Below are 17,813 nucleotides of genomic sequence, written 5' to 3'. Positions count from 1 at the left end.
CAGCGCTGCAGCACCCTCCCTTGTCAGACTGAGACTTTCAGCCGCTGTATGCAGTGACGAACAGAGCAGTAGCAACCTGCCTTGCTCGACGGTGGCATCCTACTGGGCAGTGTCGGCGGACATTTTAGGAAGGGGTGGACGGGGCACACACCACACATACACACTCACTCACACGCATGCATTCACGTGCGCACACACACACATCCATTCACAACACTCATTACCAAATATATAAGTACGCACCAAACATTAATTTTAAAGGTAAGGCAGCAGTCCCAACCACGTCACAGAGTGGGATGGAGTCTGCCGACCCCACCTCATTCTGTGACGAGGTGTCGCTAGGGTGACCAACTGTCTGTAAATTTCACGGATTGTCCGTAATTTGGACCTCACGTCTGTTGTCCACGAGGATCCCTTTAATGGACGCCTTTTGTCCATACTTATGGACATTACAGGGAGCAGCACTCTTCCCCAGCCAGAAGCCTCAGCCCCCTGATAGGGCCACCTTGCACTCATCCTAGGAGCACAAGAGCAGCCCCACCTCACCCATTGTCATTCTGTATGTCGGCTAATTGCCACATACAGAATGACAATGGAGCAGTCTGGGCTGTTAATGCATGTGGTGGCCTCCTCCTGCAGCAGTCTAGGGCAAGGCATTCTGTTGGATGGATAAAAGGTAAAACGCCCATGCTGCAACTTGGGAATACAGGGCCATATGTAAGAAAAACGGATTCTGCGATTCTCAAATAGCGATTTATAGCGAATCGCATTTTGAAAATCGCAATACCCGATGTAGATAAAATATCGCAAAAATGTTGTGATTCTCAAAACTTCGCAGAATATCAATGCGAATACCTAAATAGCGATTCCTTAATAGCGAAATCGCAATTAAGGAATCACAAATTAGAGAATCTGCAATTCAGGTGCAGGATGATGACATCATAACCAGGAAGTGTGACTGCCCATGCTGCAACTGATTGCCAGAAGCTGAGTGAGAGGCTGTGAGGAGAGGTGGAGAATTGTGCTCTGCAACTGAGAGAAGGTGAAATGGAGTCCCAGGGGGCAGAGAAGCAGCAGGAGGAAAATGTCAGAAAGAGGAAACAGATATTCAGTGAGAGGGCGCTGGAGGTCCTCATCCAGGAAATGGCCATCAGTCATGAGCTCTTGTTTGGTTAAAATCCCTACGGGTGCCAGAGGCACGCAAAAGGAAGATATGGAATGACATAGAGGAGAAAGTCAATGCCATAGGCGTGACCCACTGCACTGTTGAAGACCTCAGAAAAAGGTGGTACGACATGCATCAAAGATCCAAGAAGAAGGTGGCAACAAGATTGGTCGTGGTAAAAAGGACTGGTGGTGGGACGTCCACTGCAAGTGATTCTACACCCCTGGAGGAGTTGGTGGAGGGCACCCTTCAGCCCGAGAGTGTGAGTGGCATGACTGACCTGGACAGCTCCAAACACGCACACCAGACAAGGTAAGATGCATGCCATAACCCCCCTGATACATCCCCAACCCACTCACACACTCAGGAAACACCCAGAAACCAAACATGATTGCAACTCCAGCACATGTTAACAAGCACACCCAACAATGCATTATGGGAGATGTAGTCACATGCACCAAAACCTGGAGCAGTGAGTCACAGCAAGGTGGAATAGGGCTGAGTCATCCAGGAAAGGCAAAAAACAGACAGATAGTACTCATGTAACTCAAAATTTGTTAACTGTATTGCATTACCAATGCGAGGCAGGACACAAAATTAATATGTGCATTTACATTCACAGCACCACCTGAAACACAGGAATCCATTGCAGGAGGGGAGGACACATCTACAAATGAGGACGAGGCAGGGCAGGAGGAGCTGGGTGAAGTCAGACCAGCAATCCCTGTGCCAGGCAGAACGCGCCTCAAAGTGCCACCACTACCACTGCTGAAGGCAGGGCCAACAGACATAGCAGGAGAGGCACAGCCAGTCCAGAGCCAGCATGCAGGTCAGCACACATCACAGTTCCCTGTCCATCCGAGTGAAGGGAGTGGGTCGAGACGCAGGGCATGGCCGTCCATCAGCACTGCTTCTGTCAGCGAAGACACTGTGTTCTCCGTCTTGAAGGCAGCGTGCTCAAAGTCCAGCGCCTGCAAGCGAAGGCATTGAAGTCAATCCAGCGCCAGTTATCAGCACACAATCACAATATGACTGAGATGAGGGATGGTGTAATGGGCATGACAGGTGCACTGGAAGGACTGTGCAGAGAGATAAGGAGAGACCAGGCAGCCAAGCGCAGGGAGAGACAGTGTCTCCACAGCCGGCTGGACTTGTACACCAAAGCTGTGAACCGCCTGTCGACTGCCATGTCCCTGCTGGCACGTCGGTGTGTCAGTATGCAGCATGAGATGGCCCACTGCTGCCAGCACGTGGCCAGGGGCCTGGTGCAGGTCACACATGCCGTGGACCAGATGTGGGCATCTGCCACAGGTGGCAAAGGACCTCTGAGCACTTTGGATACTGATAACCAGTCCAGCAGGAGCAGTATCACTCCACCAATTCCACCAGACAGACGCCGGAGTGCGCGGCATGGGAGATTAGCTGATGACTCCATGGAAGGCAGTGGGCAGCCTGAGCGAGGGGCAACGGGCTATGCCCGTAGGAGGTTAAGTGACTTCAGGGGCATATGGCAATGTGTGAAGCAACACATTGCATCTTGACTGATTGGATGACGGACATCCTTGCACTGTGGCACGAACATGTGCAAGCAGTTGTAATAAAGTCAGGTTGTGTGACAGATATATTCCTGCACCCAAGGAAATAAATACCACAGTTTAGCACCAATCTGTAGCATTGTGTCCTCATTACTCCCCTAGAAATAGTTCTGTGTGATCTCATCTCGCCTCTGGTGCCCGGCAGCTGCCCCAGCTCCACTTGCTGTTCTGCGACGTGGAGCTGGTCCCTCCTCATCTGATGGCTCTGAATCTGTGAGCTCCTCTGGGGGGCCTTTCTTGGTAGCGAGGTTGTGTAACATGGCACAGGCAACCACGATTTAGCAGCATGTCTCGGGGCTGTACTGTACTGCTCCTCCACTCTTATGGAGGCAGCGGAAATGGCTCTTAAGAATTCCGAATGTTCTCTCAATGGTACAGCGTGTGGCTCTGTCGGCGCTGTTATACCTCTGCTCCCCTGCAGTGACTGGATTCAGGTACGGAGTCAGGATGTAGTCATGTACAGCATACGCATTGTCACCTGCAGGGTGACGAGAATTATGTTACACACTGTCCAGACACTCCTGGCCTTTACTGATTGTGTGTTTGGAAGCCATGCATTTACCTAGCAGGTAGCCCTCTCCAAACTTGCCAGCTGTGAGTCGGCGGTTTATTCCACTGTGGCGGAACATGAATGAGTTGTGTGTGCTGCCTGGGTATTTCGCAACTATGTCAGCGATGATAAGTTTGGCGTTGCACACTACCTGTATGTTCAGGGAATGATAGGACTTGCGGTTCCTGAACACATACCCATTTTGTGAGGGTGGGGATAGTACGACATGGGTCCCATCTACGCAGCCGATTACGTGGAGGAATTGGGCTATCTGGTAGAATTCCTGTTTGGTCTGATCTAGTGCCTGTTGTGTGCTGGGGAATTGGATGTGGTGATGCAGCCTCTGTACCATTGCATCAAGGAAAGCGTGGAAGAAGCGCGACAGTGCACTCTGTGAGACCCATCACCCCCTGAAAACTCCCTGATGCCAGTAAGTGCAGTGAGCACAGGACCTGTATATGGGTGGGAATGGAGCGGGCCCTGCGTGTGGGGTGTTCTACTATGGGTTTGAGCTCCTTTATGAAGTCCAAGATGCTGTCTGCGTCCAGTCTGTAGTTCACATGAATCTCCTCCTCTGTCTGCTGGAACAGGGTAATGCACGCTCTGAAGATCCTTTCCTGGCGTCTCCTTCTCTGTGCAGCAGCTCTGATTCGTAGCCCCCTGGCTATCACATACAGCCCAGCCATTGTGGAACCCCCTGTAGCATTGTGGGCCTGTTTTTATGGGTTGCACCTGGTTACCACCTGCTCTGAGCTGGTGGTAATTGCGATGAGCAAAATTGCGGTGAGCATAATTGCGAATTTCGCAAAAACCCAATTTGCGATTTTTTCATGCATTTCGTTTTGCGAATTCGCTATTTGCGAGCAGGTTATTAGCAAATATCGCAAATAACGTGCCGCAGATTGCAAGTTTGCATATTTATTTGCAGAATCCTTGACTCGCAAAATTGGTAATCACTAAATTTGCGATTCCCATATTTGCGCAATGGATCCCCTTCTTACATGGGGACACTCTGTTTTGCGATCGTAAAGACTGTTTTTTGCGATTAGCAGTGTTTGCGTTCGCAAAACAGCTTCATACATATGGCCCATAGTTCTTTCACGGTCTCATCATTTCAGAACAAACACATTTTCAATATTATGTTCTAAAAGCCATGGTTACTGCTTTTTTCTTTTAAGCAACTAACAACCATTTGCAAAGCCAATAGTCCTGGCTTTTTGTTGGTGTAATGATACTTGCTGTATTATATATCTGGATGCAAAGACAGAAACAACATAATACCAGTATGTCTAAGCACAGATTTTTAGCCTAGGTGTTTTAAGCCACGCCCTTAATTAGATCGTACACCCTCTTTGGAGAGACCCCCCAGTTTTTTTTACCCCACTTAAAGCCCTGGAAACAACACCATGTCACAGTCACCTCACATCCTGGCACTGTGCATCATGCACGACTCATGACTTCTAAGTTTTCAGATTGCCTATGTGCAGGGGAATAATGAACCCTCTGCACCCCGCCCCACCCCTTGCTTTAGGGACTACAGTGAGGGGAAATTCTTGATGGGCCTCTGCTGTCTGCAACTCTGCAGACAAAGGCTCAGCTCATAATGTGAAAAGGTGGGTGAGTAAATAAGTGAAGGAATGTGTGAATGGCTGGATGGATTAGTGAAAGGATGAATGAAAGGGTGAATGGATATATAATGAAAGGAAGGATGGATGGATGAGTGAGTGAGTGGAATGATGGATGAGAGAAAAGGTAAATAGATGGATGTACGGGTGGAAGGGTAGATGGATGGGAAAAAGGGTGGATGGGTGAGTGAAAGGATGGATGGATGAGTGAAAGGGTAGATGATGGGCGAGTGAATGGGTGGATGGATGAGTGAAAGGATGGATGGATGGATGAATTTATAAGTGAAAGGGTGAATGGATGGATGAGTGAAAGGGTGGATGCAAGGACTGATGAGTGAGTGAAAGGGGTAGATGGAAAAAAGGATGGATAGATGAGTGAAGAAGTGAAGGGGTGAATGGACAAGAGAACGGATGGATGAGTGAAAGGGTGGATGAGTAATAGGGTCAATGGATGGATTGATGAATGGATGAGTAGATGGGTGGGTGGGTGGAAGGATGGATGGATACATGAAAGGGAGGATGAATGACTGAAAAGGTGAATGGGTGGAAGGATAAGTGACTGGGTGGATGGATGAGTAAGTGAAAGGATAGCTGAATGGGCAAAAGGGTAAATGGCTGGATGTATGAGTGAATAGATGGATGGGTGGAAGAGTGGATGGATGGGTGGGTGAAAGCGTCTTTTCCCGCAGTTTTTTCCCCGGGTTTTCCCCCGCTGCTGAGCCCCTGCGGCCCCGCCCCCTTCACTCCCAGTGGCCGCCCCGCTCCCACCTCCCAGCTGCTCCTCCCTCCCTCTGCCCTCATATGGAGGCCGCAAAGCGGCCGCGCAGCTGCCGCCCGCAGCAGGTGCGCCGCTGGCGCGCCGAAGGCGTGCCTAAGGCAAGCCCGTCTGTGCCCGTCCGCACCTGGACCGCACCCAGCGCCAGAACCCCTGGACCCCGCACCCCTCGCAACGCCAGACTGCACTACGACGCAAGCACCCTCCACGCACTCAACACCAGACGAGACCACCCCTGCTACCCGGCCACCCCGAAACGCACCCAGGGGTCATTCACCTGCCGGAACTGCAGATTCACCAGCATCCAACCCTCCACACCACCAGCCAGAGAACCCAACCACCTCCGTTGCATCCTCCTCAACACCCGCTCCACTCGCAAGCACGCCATCGAACTCTGGGACCTCCTAGACTCCACCGCCCCTGACGTCGCCTTCCTGACGGAGACCTGGCTGAACGCCACCTCAGCACCAGACATCGCCATAGCCATCCCACAGGGCTACAAGATCTCCCGCAGAGACTGCACCAACGGAGTGGGAGGAGGAATCACCATCATCCACAAAGACTTCATCAAAATCTCAACGAACACCGATGACACCCTCACCACCGCCGAGCACATGCACTTCCAGATCCACACCGACCCCAACATCACCCTCAGAGGAACTCTCATCTACAGACCTCCCGGACCCCGCCCACAGTTCAGTGACACCATCGCCGACCTCATCAGCACCCACGCCCTCGCTTCCACGGACTACATCCTCCTCGGGGACCTGAACTTCCACCTCGAGAACAACAACGATGCCAATTCCACCGCCCTGATCGACAACCTCGCCAACCTCGGACTCAAACAGCTCATAACGACACCTACTCACGCCGCTGGACACACGCTCGACCCCATCTTCTCCGCAAGCCCCCACGTCTCCTTCAACCACACCACTGAACCACACTGGAATGACCACAGATGCATCCACTTTACCTTCAGAAAACCCACCACACACCACCGCACCCAACAGCTACCACGCCGCTGCTGGGGCAAGGTCACCGAGGACCAACTGACTACCGCCCTCGCCCTGAGACCACCCACCGACCCCACCGACCAAGACACCACCGCGACCAACCTCACACAGTGGATCAACGACTGCGCCAACACCCTCGACCCTCTCAAGACCTCTACAACCCACCACACCAACAAGAAAGCCGCCTGGTTCACCCGAGGACCTCCGGATCTCCAAGCATACCTGTTGGAAGCTGGAGAAGAAATGGCTCCACGACCGAACACCAGACAACCACACAACCCTCAAGAGCGCCACCCGCAGACACCACCAACTCATCAGGACCGCCAAGAAGACCGCCTTCAAGGACCGCCTAGACAACAAAGCACACAACACCAAAGAGCTCTTCAGCATCGTGAAAGAACTCTCCAACCCCGGCTCCAACACCAACGACATCCCGCCATCTCAAGACCTGTGCAACTCCCTGGCCACCTTCTTCCACCGCAAGATCACCGACATCCACAACAGCTTCAACTCCGACCCCCCCGCACCCATCACCGAGTCCACCACCCCTGCGACTACCACTCGCACCAGTCGCCTGACCATCTGGTCCAGCGTCAGCGACGAAGACACCATCAAAACCATGAACTCCATCCACTCCGGATCCCCATCGGACCCCTGCCCTCACCACGTCTTCAACAAAGCCAGCGCAACCATCGCGCCCCGTCTCCGGAAAACAATCAACTGTTCCTTCGAGACAGCAACCTTCCCAGAAAGCTGGAAGCACGCCGAGATCAACGCCCTTCTGAAGAAGCCCAAGGCGGACCCCAAGGACCTCAAGAACTTCCGGCCCATCTCCCTGCTCCCTTTCCCGGCAAAAGTGACCGAGAAGATTGTCAACAAACAGCTGACCCGCTACCTCGAAGTTAACAACATCCTGGACCCTTCCCAATCCGGTTTTCGCAGCAACCACAGCACCGAGACCGCCCTCATCGCCGCCACTGACGATATCCGGACCCTGATGGACAAAGGAGAAACAGCCGCCCTCATCCTCCTGGACCTATCAGCAGCCTTTGACACGGTCTGCCACCACACCCTATCAGCACGCCTCCATGACGCCGGTATCCAAGAGAAGGCCCTGGCCTGGACCACATCCTTCCTCTCCGGCAGAACCCAGAGCGTCCGCCTCCCACCCTTCCGCTCCAAAACCACCGAGATCATCTGTGGCGTCCCACAGGGATCCTCCCTCAGCCCGACGCTGTTCAATATCTACATGGCCCTCTCGCCCACGTCGCACGACAACACAACCTCAACATCATCTCCTATGCCAACGACACCCAGCTGATCATATCCCTCAACGAAGATCCCCACACCGGCAAAGCTAACCTCCACAGAGGAATGAAGGCCGTAGCCGACTGGATGAAGGACAGCAGACTGAAGCTGAACTCCGACAAGACAGAGGTCCTCATTCTCGGACCCACCCCATCAGCCTGGGACAACTCTTGGTGGCCCACGTCACTAGGCAAAGCCCCGGAACCCACGGACCACGCACGCAACCTGGGGGTCATCCTCGACTCCACTCTCTCCATGACCAGGCAAGTCAACGCCGTCTCCGCGTCCTCCTTCAACACCCTCCGTATGCTCCGCAGGATCTTCAAATGGATCCCCCTCGACACGAGAAAAAACGTTACCCTGGCCCTCATCACCAACAGACTCGACTACGGGAATGCCCTCTACTCAGGAACTACAAACAAGCTCCTGAAACGACTCCAACGCATCCAGAACGCCTCGGCCCGACTCATCCTCGACGTCCCCCGCCGCAGCCACATCACACTCCACCTGAGAGGCCTGCACTGGATCCCAGTCAACAAAAGGATCACCTTCAAGCTCCTGATCCACGCACACAAAGCACTGCACAACACCGGACCCACCTACCTCAACAACCGACTCTGCTTCCACACCCCCACCCGAAGCCTCCGCTCAGCCAACCTCGCCCTCGCCACAGTCCCTCGCATCCGAAAAAGCACCGGCGGCGGCAGATCCTTCTCCTACCTCGCCGCCAAGACCTGGAACACTCTCCCCACCATCCTACGACAGACCCAGGACCTGCTGGCCTTCAGAAGACTCCTCAAGACCTGGCTCTTCGACCAGTAGCCCCCCCCATCCCCCCAGCACCTTGAGACCCTCTCGGGTATGTAGCGCGCTTTACAGATGCAGTGATTGATTGATTGATTGATTGAAAGGGTGGATGGATGAATAATGGATGGATGAGTGAAATGGTGGATGGAGGGATGGATGAGTGAAATGATGGATGGAAGGAGACATAGTGGATAGGTTTGCAAATGGTTGAATATATTTGGATATAGATGGGCTCACAGATGGAAGGACAGAATGAATGGTGAAAGACTGAATGATATATAAAAGAATGATTACACCTTGTAGCATCCATTATCGTAAGTACCATTTCCTATACATTGACATTCACGTTTATATGAGTCATTGTCTCTATATAATGTGTGTGTGATGTAACGCACTCCGACACCCTGCCGTTCATACTTGGGATGAGTAACGCTATAAAAGAAATTAAATACACATGAGAGATGGTCTATGTGAAGATGAGGGGCACCATTGGAGGGTGGTAGCAAGGCCAGACTGGCCAGACCAGGCATCGGGTGTTTCCCTGGGAGACAGGAGGGGGGGGGGTTTGTTACTGGGGGCCGGCACTGCAAAGTTCCTTGTATAGCCAGTAGTTTTCAATCAACAATAAAAGCGGCCTCACTTATATTCAGGTGTGGGTCACCATTGTCTGGTGGCGCAATGCACTTGCTGGAGCGAGATGTGAGTTTTGAATCGTCTAAGGTAGCAAGCTGTGGGCATACTGAAAATCTGTGAAGTGCACAATTGTCTCAATCTAAAATAAACCTATTTTGACTTGTACTTAAGTGGTTGTCCATTTACTTACTTATATACTATTGCTCGACCTCCTCTGATGTGTCTGTAGAACTTACCTTTTGTCCCGAAGATTTGTCCTGAATTTTAACCTCTTGTCCTGAAATTTCTAAACTCAACATCCTGAATTTGCACCCATGCCAGTTGGTCACCCTAGGTGTTACTGATTGACCCTGAGCCGTGGGCACTTTAGGGCTCAAAACTGAAGCGCATAGGTCCGAGGCAATCAGTGACGCTCACCCTCGTCATGAGGGGGAGGGCCTTGAGGAGGGCACAAACCAGCAGGATTTGTGACATCTTCAACCCAGCAAAGTCCAGCTCAGGCAGCCAGGAGCCTGCGAGCATGTCTAACTCCTCGCTGCCTGCCTGTGTCTGTCAGGCTGACCTTTGCTCAGCCTGACAGACGCTCTTCTTGAGGGGCAAACGGTGAGGGGCGTGGCCCCTCAGCTGCTATGGATGGGCCGCGGCTGCTGCTGGGATAAAATGGCGAACAGAGCAGGAGCACCGCACCTTCTTGCCGACGTTGGTCCCCAGGCTCCTCTGCCTGTGCTGCGACTCGAGGAGGCGCTGGTGGTACCAGCCCCGGGCCTTCTCCACAAGGTCCAACCCGTGCAGTAAGGAATCCCGTTCCAGTTCCAGCTCTTTCATCCGTCTCAGCTGCAGAGAGAAGAGAAAAGGAGGAGTCAGGAGGACACAAAGCTGCTCGACAGGTTCCAGCAGCTCACGATGGAGGTGCATCAGCAGAACTGTATTTACATTCCTAAGCTGGAAGGGCGTGGATGCTACTCTGCAGGTCAGGACTGAGGTGCATCGGCAACACTGCGAGTACCAAAGCTGGAGCAGTAGGACGTGCTAATCTACAGGTCAACATTAAGGTGCATTGTAAGAGCTGTGTTTGAGTACCAGGGATGGAACAGTGTGGGGTGCTACCCTACAGGTCAAGATTAAGGTGTATTTTAAGAGCTGTGTTTGAGTACCAATCCTGGAATAACAGGGGACGCTACTCTGAAGGTCAGGACTGAGGTGCATCGTAAGAGCTGTATTTGAGGACCAATGCTGGAATAACAGGGGACGCTACCCTACAGGTCAAGATTGAGGTGCATCGTAAGAGCTGTGTTTGAGGACCAATGCTGGAATAACAGGGGACGCTACTCTGCAGGTCAGGACTGAGGTGCATCATAAGAGCTGTGTTTGAGTACCAATGCTGGAATAACAGGGGACGCTACTCTGCAGGTCAGGACTGAGGCGCATCGTAAGAGCTGTGTTTGAGTACCAATCCTGAAATAACAGGGGATGCTACTCTGCAGGTCAGGACGGAGGTGCATCATAAGAGCTGTATTTGAGTACCAATGCTGGAATAACAGGGGACGCTACTCTGCAGGTCAGGACTGAGGCGCATCGTAAGAGCTGTGTTTGAGTACCAATGCAGGAACAGTAGGGGGTGCTACCCTACAGGTCAAGATTGAGGTGCATCGTAAGAGCTGTATTTGAGTACTGGTGCTGGAAAATGAGGGGATGCTACTCCGCAGGTCAGGACTGAGGTGCATCAGCAGAACTGTAAGTGGGTACCAGTGCTGGAACAGCAGGGAATGCTACTCTGCAGGTCAGGACTGAGGTGCATCGTAAGAGCTGTATTTGAGTACCAATGCTGGAATAACAGGGGACGCTACTCTGCAGGTCAAGACTGAGGTGCATCGTAAGAGCTGTGTTTGAGTACCAATGCTGGAATAACAGGGGACGCTACTCTGCAGGTCAGGACTGAGGCGCATCATAAGAGCTGTATTTGAGTACCAATGCTGGAATAACAGGGGACGCTACTCTGCAGGTCAGGACTGAGGTGCATCGTAAGAGCTGTATTTGAGTACCAGTGCTGGAACAGCAGGGAATGCTACTCTGCAGGTCAGGACTGAGGTGCATCGTAAGAGCTGTGTTTGAGTACCAATGCTGGAATAACAGGGGACGCTACTCTGCAGGTCAGGACTGAGGCGCATCATAAGAGCTGTATTTGAGTACCAATGCTGGAATAACAGGGGATGCTACTCTGCAGGTCAGGACTGAGGTGCATCGTAAGAGCTGTATTTGAGTACCAATGCTGGAATAACAGGGGACGCTACTCTGCAGTTCAGGACTGAGGTGCATCGTAAGAGCTGTGTTTGAGTACCAATGCTGGAATAACAGGGGACGCTACTCTGCAGGTCAGGACTGAGGTGCATCGTAAGAGCTGTATTTGAGTACCAATGCTGGAATAACAGGGAATGCTCTTCTGCAGGTCAGGACTGAGGTGCATCGTAAGAGCTGTATTTGAGTACCAATGCTGGAATAACAGGGGACGCTACTCTGCAGGTCAGGACTGAGGTGCATCGTAAGAGCTGTGTTTGAGTTCCAATGCTGGAATAACAGGGGACGCTACTCTGCAGGTCAGGACTGAGGTGCATCGTAAGAGCTGTATTTGAGTACCAATGCTGGAATAACAGGGGACGCTACTCTGCAGGTCAGGACTGAGGTGCATCGTAAGAGCTGTATTTGAGTACCAATGCTGGAATAACAGGGGACGCTACTCTGCAGGTCAGGACTGAGGTGCATCGTAAGAGCTGTGTTTGAGTACCAATGCTGGAATAACAGGGGACGCTACTCTGCAGGTCAGGACTGAGGTGCATCGTAAGAGCTGTATTTGAGTACCAATGCTGGAATAACAGGGAATGCTCTTCTGCAGGTCAGGACTGAGGTGCATCGTAAGAGCTGTATTTGAGTACCAATGCTGGAATAACAGGGGACGCTACTCTGCAGGTCAGGACTGAGGCGCATCATAAGAGCTGTATTTGAGTACCAATGCTGGAATAACAGGGGATGCTACTCTGCAGGTCAGGACTGAGGTGCATCGTAAGAGCTGTATTTGAGTACCAATGCTGGAATAACAGGGGACGCTACTCTGCAGGTCAGGACTGAGGTGCATCGTAAGAGCTGTATTTGAGTACCAGTGCTGGAACAGCAGGGAATGCTACTCTGCAGGTCAGGACTGAGGTGCATCGTAAGAGCTGTGTTTGAGTACCAATGCTGGAATAACAGGGGATGCTACTCTGCAGGTCAGGACTGAGGTGCATCGTAAGAGCTGTATTTGAGTACCAGTGCTGGAACAGCAGGGAATGCTACTCTGCAGGTCAGGACTGAGGTGCATCGTAAGAGCTGTATTTGAGTACCAATGCTGGAATAACAGGGGACGCTACTCTGCAGGTCAGGACGGAGGTGCATCGTAAGAGCTGTATTTGAGTACCAATGCTGGAATAACAGGGGACGCTACTCTGCAGGTCAGGACTGAGGTGCATCGTAAGAGCTGTGTTTGAGGACCAATGCTGGAATAACAGGGGATGCTACTCTGCAGGTCAGGACTGAGGTGCATCGTAAGAGCTGTGTTTGAGTACCAATGCAGGAACAGTAGGGGGTGCTACCCTACAGGTCAAGATTGAGGTGCATCGTAAGAGCTGTATTTGAGTACCAGTGCTGGAACAGCAGGGAATGCTACTCTGCAGGTCAGGACTGAGGTGCATCGTAAGAGCTGTGTTTGAGTACCAATGCTGGAATAACAGGGGACGCTACTCTGCAGGTCAGGACTGAGGTGCATCGTAAGAGCTGTGTTTGAGTACCAATGCTGGAATAACAGGGGATGCTACTCTGCAGGTCAGGACTGAGGTGCATCGTAAGAGCTGTATTTGAGTACCAATGCTGGAATAACAGGGGACGCTACTCTGCAGGTCAGGACTGAGGTGCATCGTAAGAGCTGTGTTTGAGTACCAATGCTGGAATAACAGGGGATGCTACTCTGCAGGTCAGGACTGAGGTGCATCGTAAGAGCTGTATTTGAGTACCAATGCTGGAATAACAGGGGACGCTACTCTGCAGGTCAGGACTGAGGTGCATCGTAAGAGCTGTGTTTGAGTACCAATGCTGGAATAACAGGGGATGCTACTCTGCAGGCCAGGACTGAGGTGCATCGTAAGAGCTGTATTTGAGTACCAATGCTGGAACAGCAGGGAATGCTACTCTGCAGGTCAGGACTGAGGTGCCTCAGCAGACCGCCGTGTCGGTACCAGTGCTGAAATAGCAGGGGTGCTGCTAGCTAAGGTGGCACGCTGGCAGAGGTGTATGCGTGTGTAGGTTCTGGTGTTAGTATAGGTTCTGACTGAGGTGCACTGCCCGCGTGGAATGTTATTAATCATGCAATGGCAGGAAGTGCTGCAGGGCAGGACTGAGGTACTTTGGCAGTTCTGAGTCATCTGTCCCACTGCTGGAGGAGGGCAGGCAGCTGCAAGCGGTTGTGACTGAAGAGCACTGGCAGAGCTCACACAGGCACCACTCTTAGACATGCAGAGCGGCTGCGGTTCAAGATTGAGGCGCATCAACAGAGCTGCGTGTGTGGCTCAGCCATGCAGAAGTAGAACACTGCAGGTCATCAGGACAGGGCTGTGTTGGGACTTCTGTGCTGTATTATCAGGGAATATAGCCGGTGGCTAGCTAGGTTGGCATGGGCCCTAGGGCAAGCAAAGTAACAGGGCGTCCTCACTAGGTTGTCATGGGCCCTAGGGCAAGCCAAGTAACAGGGCGTCCTCACTAGGTTGACATCTCAGTGTGTCAGCTGCCCCCAACTCCCCTCAACCTCCTTTGACGAAGTCTACATCTGCCATTCAAAGCTCACTAGCAGCCCCTGCACTGCATTTCTGCAAGTCCAAACTATCACCATAAAAAGCATTACCGAAGCCAAGAGGTTTGGCCCTTGTAAAGTGCATGCAGACAAAGACATAACATGCGTAGACCCCCACACTCACACTGCTGTCCTAATGTCCGCAGAGCCCTCGTGCTGTACTCACACAGGCCTCACTCTGCACTCCCACAGGCACAACATTCAACTTGTAGCCCACTCACCAAAGACAATATTAATCCTGCATTCAAACAGGCACGTCCCTCACAATGCATTCACAAAACATAGTGGCTATCCTGCACTCACACAAGTACACCGCTCACCAAGAAGGACAGATGATGGCATAGGATGCACAGGTTAAGTAATAGGACACACAGGTTGAGTCATAGGACGCACAGGTTAAATATCTGATGCACTGGCCTGCTTGTGTATTTAAAAACACTTGAAGTAAGCTACACTGAAACGTGAATGCCAGCTGAGGTTATCTGATCTCCCATCAGCCACAGCTGGACCAGCACTGCACTCCAGGTGAGTCTGATATTTGTGGACCTATGGGGAAGAGTCTTGGTATTAAAAAAAAAGCCCCACTTCCCTTCTAAAATCAAGGAGGTGGTTTTCTTTGTAGTGCAAGCATATGCTATGATAAAAAAGAAAGAACCAAACAAAATAAATATAAAAACATGCCAACTAAATGTGCACAGCATGTGCTTCAATAAAACAAATTAAAAAGTAGAGGTTTGCACTGGTCTGCAATCATGGATTACTAAAACATGATAGAGTAGGCAGAATAACATTTCAAGATGGTGGCATGGTTTTGAAGCTTGCACCAGTGATGCCTGGAGCTCCACATAGGAAAGTTGGGGTCCAGTGGCAGAGGCAGCGGGGCTGCTGGAACCCTCATTACTCAATTAGCACTAGTCTGCATTTACAAGTGGATGAACTGGGGGTAACATCTCCTGAGGTCACACTCCTCTGGATGCGGAGTAACATGGAGTAAGCAGGCAAAATACTGTCACTAAGACTACCTGATATCCAAAGACCAGCGATTGCCTGCTAGGCAGAGCCAAACATCGGCAACAAAGCCAAAGGCTGAAGAGGGCTGAACTACTGCTGGATTGTACACATGCTATTCTGATGGGCTGAACTAGTATGAGCATGCCACTCTTGTCTGATGACTGACTGAAGTGGGCTTACCTAACGCCCATTTTCGCTATTCAATTTTATGTATTATTTTTGAGTTAACCTAAGGCTGGGGAGACAGCGAATCCAGTCTTTAGGCCAGACCTAAAACAAAGAGAAATAGATGAAGCAGAGGGGAGCGGAGGCACAGGGAGACCTCTCCTCACATAATACACCACACTGGACATGAGCACCACAATCTTGCTGAAACACATGGAACAAGTGTGATTCTGCAGGGCTAGAGCAAGCTTCCTGTAAAGACATGGCCCAATTGCTGTATTGCAGTGCCACACAGTCCAAGCTTCCCTGAAAGACAAGGAACAACTGTGGCACTGCAGTGCTAGCCAGTTCAAGCTTCCTTCAAAGACTTTGAACAAGTATTCTACTCTAGGGCCAGTCAGTGTCAGCTTCCTCCAAAGACAGAGAATACATGTGGTGCTGCTGTGCCAGCCAGTGCAAGCTTCATTCAGTGTCACAGAATTGCTGTAGTACTGCAGGGCCAGGGCAGGACTCCTTCAAAGAAATGGAACAAGTGATATTCAGGGCCAATGCAAGCTTCCTCCAAAGGCCCGGAACAAGTGTACAAGTGTGGTATTGTAAGGCCACTACAAGCGTCCTTCAAAGACACAGATCAAATGTGGCCCCGGGCAGCACCATTTAACGCCTCCCTTAGATAAAACAAACAAGTAGCATTTCATATTTGGTACAAGTGTAAGGAACAGCACAGGGTCGTATGAGTGCACGCTTGACTCACAAGCGCAGCAAGATTTCTACATACAAAAGAGGTACAGTACCAACCAGGAGCACATGCTTCCCTCACAACCATAGAACACATACCGATCTGGTCCGAAACAAGAGAAGCTTCCCGGACATGCGCTGACCATGGACAGCATCTACAGCAGCAGCCCAAGCCTGTATGTAAACATACTCACAAAGGCCCAGATGTATAAATATTAACAACGCAGCCAGACTGCTTGCTGCGCTGCACTGTATCAAACGGAGAGGGCATGAATGCGCCATATTTACCATTCCTGCTCTCTCACTGCGCCGGCGCACTACGTGATGCCTAGTGGCAACAGAGGCACTCTAGCGCCATGGTGCATGGGTGCCCGCATTGCAGGCGGGATTGTTTTTGTGCAGCAACAATCCTTATAAGCTTTTTCTTCTTTCTAAGGGTGCTGCAAAGGTGGCCTTGCATGCCTAGGTAAGTCTGGCTCAAGGACTGCATTGGCCTGGCGCCACCCTGCGTAACTCAAGGGCAACGCAATCCTTTGAAAAATCTGGGCCAAAATGCACAGCATTTGGCAGCAGTGTACGTTCCGGTTACATGCAGCACATGTAGGAGATGGCCATCAGCAGTACAAGCTAAGATATCCTCACACACAGCACACGTATCGCACTGGCAGCAGCACCGGCACGGAGCACCCAGAGTAAAGCACAGAGGCAGGCGAGCCACTGAAGGCGCGAGCCACCGAAGGCGCGAGCCACTGAAGGCGTGAAGGCGCGAGCCACTGAAGGCGCGAGCCACTGAAGGCGCGAGCCAGCGGCCTGGCTCTGGTTCAGCCTGAGGCCCTCTTGTGCTCTTTATGCTAAAATGTGCTGAGCTTTCGCATGGCGTATCCCTGCTAACCCCACGCACCAAGAATGAACGACAAAGCATTAAACTTCGATGGCAAATTGGAGCGAGAAAGGGATATCAATTTAGCGGATGAATTACAGTGTAAAACCAGAAAATCTGGGATCAATCCTGGCTTGGCCCCTTGACTAACTTTTGTGATTCTAGGCAAAATAATGTATTGTGCGTCCTACTTTGTCAATATTACATATGAGAAAACTTTGAAATTTATGAGGATATGTGCTGTACAAACATCTCTATTGTTTGATTTAATGGCCTATAATGTCGCATTGAATAAAATGGGAATATAACCCTCATCCCAAGCACAGGGCGCACATGACGACTGACGGGCCTTTGAGTTCACTAATGGTATTGTCATCTGGGTGAGGGTTGGAGCCATGAATGTTTCTAAGTTCATGTTTAATCACTTTTAATAAACAACTCTCAATGCAGTAATATAATCTGACGTCCTAAAATGATACGCTTGTCAAAGAATTATACTTTTTTTTTTATTTTGAAGACACTGTACCATATTTTTCAATAACATTTGTTGTCCAAATTCCATGCTGAATGTTCCCTTGGTTCAGCTCGTGCCTGGGCTCTTGATTGTCCCTGTTCATTTGTTGGTTCGCCCATCTCTACTACAGTACTGTATACAACAGTTAATTGAATTCCACT

The 17,813-nt window shown here is 51.1% G+C and overlaps 1 protein-coding gene across 4 annotated transcripts in view; it reads right to left on the bottom strand.

Annotated features, from left to right (window-relative positions):
* The window catches only part of LOC146808696 (suppressor APC domain-containing protein 2-like), a 365,810-nt gene that overhangs the window by 41,495 nt on the left and 306,502 nt on the right, over window positions 1-17,813 (bottom strand). For 3 of the 4 annotated variants that reach the window (XR_014966223.1, XM_085615505.1, XM_085615507.1), the window contains exon 3: window positions 10,159-10,305. Coding sequence is in view for 3 of the 4 variants with exons in the window: in XM_085615505.1 (XP_085471631.1) it covers window positions 10,159-10,305 (147 nt within the window). In the remaining variant the exon portion in view is untranslated. Of the gene's footprint in view, window positions 1-1,779; window positions 2,137-10,158; window positions 10,306-17,813 lie in introns of those variants that run through there. The other variant, XM_085615506.1, reaches the window with a different exon arrangement.

This window comes from Triturus cristatus, chromosome 7, assembly GCF_964204655.1.
Source record: "Triturus cristatus chromosome 7, aTriCri1.1, whole genome shotgun sequence".
NCBI lineage: Eukaryota > Metazoa > Chordata > Amphibia > Caudata > Salamandridae > Triturus > Triturus cristatus.
The sequence above is the reverse complement of the archived record's forward strand: the minus strand, read 5'-3'. Positions and strand labels throughout refer to the sequence as shown.